This window comes from Malania oleifera, chromosome 4 (assembly GCF_029873635.1).
Source record: "Malania oleifera isolate guangnan ecotype guangnan chromosome 4, ASM2987363v1, whole genome shotgun sequence".
NCBI classification, from domain to species: domain Eukaryota; kingdom Viridiplantae; phylum Streptophyta; class Magnoliopsida; order Santalales; family Ximeniaceae; genus Malania; species Malania oleifera.
In genome coordinates, this window is record NC_080420.1 from 101,840,823 (window position 1) to 101,850,728 (window position 9,906).

Consider the following 9,906-nt stretch of genomic DNA (forward strand, 5'->3'; position numbering starts at 1 on the left):
CATCAACAACTAACAATGAGCTTATTAGAACTTAAAATGCCAGGGTGCTAGTTCTCAACTATTATTTTGCAGCAAGCCTTCATCTGTTCATGTATGGCAGCTCACCTGCCAGGATTGGACATGACCTAAGCAGATTTATGAAGAGACGCTCAAGGTGGTAAGGAGACAAAAGCATAATATAAAAGTGACAAATCATCATAGGATTCAAAAATTGATATGGGATGAGAAGTGTCAGTGTTCTCACCTTAGTGGTTGACAATAAAAAGTTCTAATTAATTTGATCTGGATAGGAGTACAAGGGAGCCGTTGGACAGGTATCTCAATTCATAGTCGAAGGTGCAACATGGTGGTGACATTGGCCGACTATACAGTTGCAAAGGTAAAGATGGATGACAAAAGAAGGAATAGAAGATAAGGGAGAATTTCTGACAGAGACTAAGGAACGAAAGTAGGACTAGAAATAAGCGATGGAAGAGATAAATGAATATATACAAAAGTATTTGTAGTAATGAAGAGTAGACCCAAAGAATGTAACATGAACACAAACAAAAATCAATTCAAGGCTGATCTATAACACTGAGAATGTCCCAAAAAGATGCATTGAATTGCATGAGGATCCAATTTATCTACTCCAAAAAGAAGCTGATGGATGAAGGAGAATGGAGACACACACCCAAATATATGAAGACTGAGGAGGAAAACAAAAGTTCAAGATGAAGAGAGCAGAATGGAGAGACTTCCCATGAAGAATCAGAGGAGGCATCCTGTTATAGAGATTAGATGTTGCAGAAATGCATCACTCAAAAAGATGTTCAAAACATTTGAGTGGAACAATAAAAGAGCAATTTCATGAGATGACTATTTTTTCTTTCAACAACCCCATTCTATTGCTGGAGAATAAAATGAATTTGATGAACCATGTTAAACAACTATTTCACCTAAAAACTTAGCCATTAGGATGTGGGCCAAAAGTGTATATCATGCTTTCCAACACTCAATCCCCTCCCCAATATGCAACCCCACCTCAGGGAGGCAAATAAACGAATTTGAACATGTGCGTGAAATGCAAACAAAACAAAGTGCTCCTACATAACTGGGTAAACAAAGACAACAATAACTTTTTTATTGAAAAAAGAAATGTACATGCAAGGGATTAGTTTTGACATTAAATATCCTTCGATTAGTTTTATCATTAAATATCCTTGCATTCCTTTCAATCCACATGGTCCAAAACAAAGAAAAAACCACACATCTCCAGAGGACTATTCCTTTTATACTACTCCCAAAAACCATGTATCGCACCAACAAAAAAGCATTAGTCCATGGCAATGCCAAAGTCTCCTAAAAAACTGAGAAAAGATAAGTCCAAAGCTGCTTAGCAACCGAACAATAAGGAACAAGTGGTCACAAGTTTCACTCATCTCCAAACAAATAATACAAATATTGAGACTGTTAGCTTTGTAAGGCCTCCTCACCTACAAGTCTGCAACAAATCATTGGTATTAAGCCTATTAAGAGCCATAGTCCACATAAAAAGGCCCTGATTTTGAAAGGAACCTTATCCTTCCAAATAAAATGGTTCAAGGGAAAATAGAAACGCTCAGTATTTTCAATGGGAGAGAGGATTTGTAGAAAAAGAGTCAACCTCACTCTCATTGAGATATCTGAAAAAAAATGAAAATCCCAAGAGAGCTTTCCTTAAAAGAATAAAAAGCATTAGCCAGTGTATTAAGAATGGAAGCCACTCCGAAAAGTTGAATGATCAAAGAATCCAACGAAACCTCACCCACCCAAAAATTTTCCCGCAATCAAATAAGATTCCCCTTCCCAACTCAAAAAACTGGGGCCATCAGTACTTGCTTTCATAACCGTGTTCCAAAAGAAATCAACCTCTAATGGGAACCTCCACAACCATTTTCCAACTAGTGATATGTTTTTAGATACCAAATTCCCAAAACCCAAAACCTCTACTTAGGTCTTCTAACCTTCTCGCAACTAACAAGATGATCTCTCTTATCTTTCCATATACCCAACCATAAAAAACATCTCATAATCCTCTCCAAGGCAACAGCCACCCCTGCTAGAATTCCAAAAAAGGGAAAGAAAATAAATGGGAATATTAGAAACAAGTGCAATAACAAGAGTAATGCCTAAATACACCCTCTTCCATCCTTCCAACTGCTTCCCACTCTCACCACCACCGAACCCCAAAAAGTAGAAGAATTAGTGAAAACCCACAACGCACTCTTAGACATGTTGATCTTTAATCCCAACTTTTTCCCAATAACATTAAGGTTAAAACCTTTCAGAATTTCACAACATTGTCCTCAAAAAAATAGAAGGGTATCATCAACAAATTGAAGGTGGGAAAGCACAACCTCCTCACTACCAACCTTAAGGCCTTGAATCACATCAAGAGCATGTTTCAACAACGACACAACACATCACCATGTCACAGGCTTTTTCAAAACCCAACTTAAATAAAACACCCCTCCCTCCCTTCCTTATATCCCCCATCTCTTCATTAGCAAACAAAACAGCATCTAAAATCTGTCTATCCTTAATGAAAGCAGACTGCTCCAACGTAACCATACCCCCTAACACCTCTCGCAACCTCTTAGACAAAACCTTAGCCAAGATTTTATCTTATATCCCCATCACTTCATTAGCAACCAAACCAGCATCTAAAAACTGTCTATCCTTAATGAAGGCAAACTGCTCCAATGTAACTATACCCCCTAACACCTCTCACAACCTCTTAGACAAAACCTTAGCCAAGATTTTATAAAGGCTAGTAACCAATCATCCAAAAATCTCACTTTCTCAGAACGCCCTTTCTTTGGAACACAGGAAATAAAGGTAGAATTAACACTCTTCCCCACCACCCCATGTCAATCAAATTCGTGAAAAACTCCATAATCTCCTCCTAGATCACCTCCCAAGTCCCAACTATCCTGAAAAAAAAAAAAAACCATAATAAAACCACCATGGCCTGAAGCCTTATCTTTCTCCATCTTGATATCAACCCCCACACCTCCTCTATATCAAAAGATCTCTCCAACCAATGTCCATCCCAATAGGACACCAATCAAAGCCCTCAATAATTAATGTGTGCTTGTGATTCTCAGTGTACAAACTCCAACAGAAGTTTGTAATCTCCTCCCCAATATTTTTGGCATCATGCACCACACCTTCCAAATCTAACTCTAGTTCTTTTTCTTCCTTCTCCCATTAGCCACCCTATGGAACAACTGGAAATTACAACCCCCTCCTTCACCCACTTAACCTTAGACTTCTATCTCCAATTAATATCTTGTTGAAAAAGAATCAAATCCAAGTCATTACTAAGCCGACCCCTCCTATTCCTATCCTCATCATTGTCCAAAGCCACACTCCTCCCACCTAACCAAGCACTCAATTTTTTCAAGAATCACATTCTTTTCTCCTTTAAGCTGCTAAAAACATCTCTATTCCAACTTTCAGTTTATTTTTAACTATCTTCAACTTGTTCTTAAATTTAAACCCTGCCCATCCTTGGACAATACCCTCTCTCCACCGAGTTTTAATGAACTTGTAAGAAGGATGCATCAGCCACATATTTTCAAGTCAAAAGGGGGAGGACTACATTTCATGGGATTAGCATCCAACAACACTGCACAATGATCTGAAATTGGCTTAACCAAAATCTCTAGAGCAACATTGGGAAAAACAGGAAATAGTCAACATAGAAAGATCCTACCTCCCGAAGCCATCAAGTAAAATGATCATTAATCAAAGCTACATCCCTGAGCCCACAATCTCATGAAAGATTCGAGCAACTCCATACTACTAGATACCCTAGAACCTCCAAAATTATCACTAGCAAGGTGTATGACATTAAAATAACCACCAACCACCCGATGCAAACTGCAAAGACCGAAGAGACTAGCCAACTCATTAAGAAAAGAAGCTTGCAAGGCAGACATCATGGGCCTGCAAACCAACATGAACCACCAATCCTAGAAACCCCTCACTTCTAACGAAACAAAAATAAAGAAAGACCCAACTGCACAATCCCTAATACATGGTACTCTAGTATCCCACACAATAATCTGCCCCCTAATGCTCCAAAGGCCAAACATCCAATCTCTAAATCTTGACTCCCAAAAATTTCTAACCAGGAAACTATCCACCACCTCTACCATAGATTCTTGATGGAACAAAATATCATGGGAGACTTTATTAATTAAATCTCTAACCGCCCTATGCCACCTAGTGCTCCCTAAACCACAAATATTCCACATGAGAAACTTCATAGATTACCACAGACAACAAGCCTCAAACCCAACCTCCTAAAACCAAGCTTTGAGACCATGTTAAAAAGACCAAGTTTTACATAAGAGCTCAAGAGGTTAGGTTGTGTGCCGAATTTACAGCCCTAATAAACATTGAATCCTCAAATTTCTTAAGGGTTATGCTCATCCACAGGAGGCATACCCATCTGTGGTGTCATTGATTTAAAAGCTAAAACATGAAACATGCTAGTCTGGCTGCCTCACAATCTATTTTTAATAGAAATGTTTGCAATAGAAAAAATAAATCCCTTTGACCTACACTCCTCAATGGTAGTTCTTATTTTCCAATGAAAAAAACTCACAAATTTCTTTTTGTGATAGCAAAAGAAATTCATTAGATAAGGTAAGAATGTACAATCAAGAGAAGAGGCATCTCCCTAACAAAATATGTGAAACCCCAGAGAAAAAAGAAGAAAACCAAAAAGTGCAAAGAACAGCACAAGGAAATCAGCATGCCCTAAGAAGTCAACATAGAATGCCAATTGTGCTGAATATCTGAAAAGAATATCCCCTTGAAGTTATCATTACCCACACACCAAAGAGAAGCCAGAAATGAATCTTCTCCCAAACCAAAAAAAATGATAATTTCTTCCCTGAGAATATATGCGAGTTTCATTCCTTTCACAATCCCAAAATATTGCACTTTTACTTCTTCCTACCAAACCCAACAAAAGATATTGCCAAAAACTCCTCCATTGTCCCTGGACAAACCCAACTTTCTCCAAAATAATGAATAACTTATTCCAAACCTTCCATGTGAAATTACAATGCAAGAAAAGATGCAGAGCAGACACTGAGCAGTTAAAACAAAGCATACATATATCTGGAGAGAGCCTGTAAAGGCCTCCTAATCTACAACAAGTTATTAGTATTTATCCTATTAAGAACAACCCAACCATGGAAAAACTTTAATTTTAGGGGTAATTTTGGCCGTCCAAATAGTTTTATAGAGTGGAAAGGAAAATTTGGTGCTAACCAAGAATTCACAAAAAAGATTTGCCAGAATACTATCAAGAACGACTAACATCTTCCGAGGATACCGAAAACTATTTAACAAGACCAGCAATGAAGATAACTCAATTGTTTCCCTACAATTCAAGGATCTCCTAAAATGAAAATCCCAAGAAAGTAAAGGACCACCCACATCTACACTAAAAGAGGAAATGGGATCATCCTATCCTGAGCTTAAACAAAATAGGCAAGGAAAAGAGGTGGACAAAGCAACAATACCCAACCAAAGGCCTCTTCAAAAACAAATATTGCATCCCTTATTCAACATAAATTTAATATGGGGAATAAAGAGAGGGTAAATCTAGGAAATAGCTTTCTACAGGCTTTCTGAAGAACATTTAGAACCCAAATTAGTATCTCATTCATTCCTGTCTAGTCCAAACTTGCTTTTGATAACTTCATGCCACAAGGAAGAATTTTTTATAAACAAAGAGTTGTATTAGAGGAAGAAAGGAGTAAATAATGAAAAAGAAAAAAGGAAAAGCAAGGGAAAACAAGATATCCTCCCATTACAAAAGAAAGTAAATACAAAACAAATCAATAAAGTAAAGCCAACCAATGTTGTTGCATGTTTTCCAAAGAACATGCCAAAAGAAACCATTTGCCAAGCACCAAAGGGACACCAGGAAGACTACAACACTCCTAAGCATATTACTAAGTGACAACACCTTTAAATATTCTAGCATTTCTTTCCAACCAAATGCACCAAATAACAGCTTGAACAGTACACGGCCACCAAACTTCATCTCTTTCCTCTCGCCAAGCCTCCAAATATAATAACATAGAAATGCTCCAAAGAAACCAAGCACACCCAAGTTTCACCAAGTATCCCAAACAAAGTATTCCAAAGTCACCAAGAGAAGGGGCAATGTAAAAACAAATGAGAGCAATTTTCCTTATTCACAAAACATAGGACACAAACATCGGGAGATAGGTCCTCATTAGGTTTTCACTTCCGAAGTAAATCATCAGTATTCATTTTCTTAAGGATCATAGTCCAAGAAAAGGCCTTGATTTTTAAGAAACTTTAGCTAGGAAGAGTCACAGATTCAGTCGATCAAAACACAACACATTCACCAAACATGCGATCATGAAATAATAGAATTCCAAGAGCATGCCCTATATCGAAACTAATTACCTCACTCCCATCAAACATACCAGATGAGATGAATTAAACTTTGAAGAAAAAGAAATCCCTAAAGAATTAAGCTTAGACACTAGCAAGAACCACTTCTCTCTTCACAATTGTAATGATAGCACTCTGAAGATACTTCAACATGCACTGAGCTCAGGAATCTTCCCAAAAGGCTAAGAGTTGGTCGTTAAGATGGCACTCTAACCCTTTTATTTATAAATGTAAAATAAGTGCATGGTTTCTCCTTGATGCCTAAAAAAGAAAAAATCAAGGGGTTAAAATTAAGTCTAGTGGTCTTAAAAAACATAATCCACAGCTCAAATAACCCTGCATAGGAAGCTTCATTGGAAACAAAAATCAAAAAAAAAAACAAAAAAACAAAACAAAACAAAGGAAAGGCATGAAAAGGGTTAATTGCCACATTATGGCCTAAGAGAGCACTTCGGGTTGCCCTAAGGTACCCAACAATGCAACCCAAGCATCAGACAGCACTAACCCAAGCGCTGTCTACCCTTAGAACTTAAAATGGGTGTGTTTTGGATCCACCCAATTTCGTGGTTAACCCAAATTTAGGTAATTTCTAATCTAGGAAAAAGTGTACTTTACCCAAATTTTCCAATTTGATGATATACTGGTCCCGAAATCACCCTCATATGATTGATTGATTGACTGATTCTAAAAGAGTTTTTATGACCTGCTTAAGTGGACTGCATATAGGTCCACGCAAATTGGGCTTTTGTTCATGCAAATTAGGTATGGACCTAAAATTAGTGGAGTAAAATGAATATGGGCTTAAAAAGATTAAATAAAGTGGGGTATCTACACCATTGCAAGAAGTAAGAAAATTGTAAAACCAATCTCAGTAAAGCCAAATGGTTAGATAACCAGTTGACTACTATGTTTCCTTCCGACTAAATATGCTTAAGAAATAGGGATGAAATTTTTGGTCTACTACAAGTGATTACGAGCTCATTCGATACAGCAATAGCTTTTGATTTAAACAATATATTTAACCAAAGGCAGCATTCTTCAAAAGTTCACGAATCTGAGTCCAGCTTCTTCAAAGATCCCTTTCCACCTAACATAATGCAGCTTCATAGTATTTAGGAGTAGCCAAATAGCGTAATTGTGCATTTGTATCATGCAAATGCAATGTCTATCTCAATGGTGAGAAGGAGAACTAAACTCAAAAGCTAGATGGAGTTTAAAACCACTTGGGGTGGTAGCTTGGTTGTAAAGGGCTTACTTTGACGTGGTAGGATACATTTGGTTCACATAATAGTTATTCCTTGGAAAAAAATGGAATAAAATGAGGAATTTGAAAATAGACATAATAGCTATTCCTTCTATAATGCTTATCACTTCATCCAACATGGAATAAGAAAGGAATAGACACTTCTATGGTAAAATTTTGGGAAAATAGTTATTCCTTGTCCATTCCTTGTCATGGATTCATAAAAAGCTTCACTTGGTTATTTTCTTTATGGTAATAGCATAATCCTTTGTATAACAAATTTTAACTAACCTATTATTACTAATCTACTCCTAGGGATAGGCATTCCACAAAAGTAACCTTAGACTTCGGAGGATAGTCATGAGTACAACAATACCAGAAGCCAGGGGTAAGGCTGGATTTTACTTCATGGCTCTCAATCTCAGACCTATATAACACATTTTTAGAAACTTAAGTCTCATATTTTCCATTGTTTGGTACTAAGAAGAAAACAAGATTCCCTGGAAATAAGCTAATTCAACTACTTAGCTTGCTTGAGTGGAGCTTTTTATTTATTTTTATTTTTTTTAATTCTCTGTTCCTACTGAACCAACAGTTGATATGATTTTTTGTTTACTTTTCCTCAGTTTCCTACCGACCAAACAAGGTAACTGCTAAATGCCAGAATGACTCCGGTGTTTATTCAGGCTCGCAACCAACATAAAAAACACCACAAAAAAAAAAAAAAAAAAAAAAGGAAGGAAAAATGCATGGAAGAAGGAATTAATTAATTTAAAAGGAATAAGAAAAATAATTTCATGGAAGAACTAGCCAAACGAAACACAGACAAGGAAACAAGATTAAAAGAAATCAAAGAAAACAAAACCCATTTACAAATATAAAAGGATAAGATGCGAACTTTGAAGAATTTGCCTGTGGAATGACGAATGTGGAAGTTGTTCCATGCCTGGGAATCCGGGGAAGGTTGTGAAGGAGGAGGCGAAGAGGTGGACGGAAAAGGAAGCAAGTGATAGCTAATAGATGGGTCTTCCTCTATCTCATGTCTCAGTTCTTCCCACTCGAAATCTTTTGAGTGGTATTCTGTATCATTGCTCATCTCTCTCTCTCTCTCTCTCTCTCTCTCTCTCGCCTGTTAGCTCTGTATCGGTGGAGGAATTATACAGAACCTGCTCCTCCATCACTCATCACTGTTGAAATTTTAAATACTCTTTGTGATCTTCGTGATCGCATGGGATACGCGTGTACCAAAAATAATTAATTAAAAATTAATTATAATTTAATTCATGAATAGAATTGCATCATCAAAGTCATATATTGTTACTCTGGTCGAAAGTCATGAATCTTCAATGTTGATGTTCCATTTAAAAATGTAATACATTCATTTATAAGGAAGGAATAGAGTATACATTTAACTTTTTGATGAATTAAGACACTCATACAATTATATATAAAGAGTTCTTCATCACTTTGGTCACTTAACCTAGTTTGATAAAACTCCATTACTAAATTAAATATAAAAGTAAGGAAAAAAAATATTAAGTAGTTTTCGCATAATTGAGACTTGATTGTCAGAAATAGGAGAAAATAAAAGTTACTTGATTCAAAGTTCGGTTGTCTCATAGAAATGACTTAAACATATATTTTAATTTATTTTATACATTGTTAATTTTAGTTATGATAGATACAGGAAATTGACGATTCTTTTGAGCAAAATTTTCTAACAAGTGGTACTAAAGCCATATAATTGAAGTTTATTTTTACAACTATAAAAGTTGTTTCATAATCAATCATTATGTATTTTATCAAATTGGTAGTCATCAAAGTAGTGTCCAAATTGTAACGACCCGAAACATATATCGTCATTGACACCACAATTGTCACGTATCTCTAGTACCATAATTTTCACGACCCAAATCCCGGTGGGGTACAGGGTACGCCTTTTCGTAACTTAATTTAAAATAAGCAACGCAAAACATTTAAACCTCAAATATCATACCAGAGTACTAAACCACCACCACAATTACATAGATATCTCCCAAAAATAATATTACATCCCAAGATACACAAAAGCATTTATAATTCAGTATCACACATGCACTTACTCTAACTATAATATCTTCGTCCTGCCCCGAAGCTCTTAAACTTGATTCCCTGTTTGTCCTGAAATATGAAATGGTTATTGGGGTGAGACA

At 36.4% G+C, this 9,906-nt stretch overlaps 1 protein-coding gene across 4 annotated transcripts in view; it reads right to left on the bottom strand.

Moving 5' to 3' along the window:
* The window catches only part of LOC131154162 (uncharacterized), a 49,279-nt gene extending 40,189 nt beyond the window's left edge, over positions 1–9,090 (bottom strand). For 2 of the 4 annotated variants that reach the window (XM_058106736.1, XM_058106738.1), the window contains exon 1: positions 8,613–9,073. In XM_058106736.1, the coding sequence (XP_057962719.1) occupies positions 8,613–8,810 (198 nt within the window). In that variant the 5' untranslated portion in view covers positions 8,811–9,073. Of the gene's footprint in view, positions 1–8,612 lie in introns of all 4 variants that reach the window. The other 2 variants (XM_058106737.1, XM_058106740.1) reach the window with 2 other exon arrangements.
* Between the last annotated feature and the right edge of the window lie 816 nt (positions 9,091–9,906).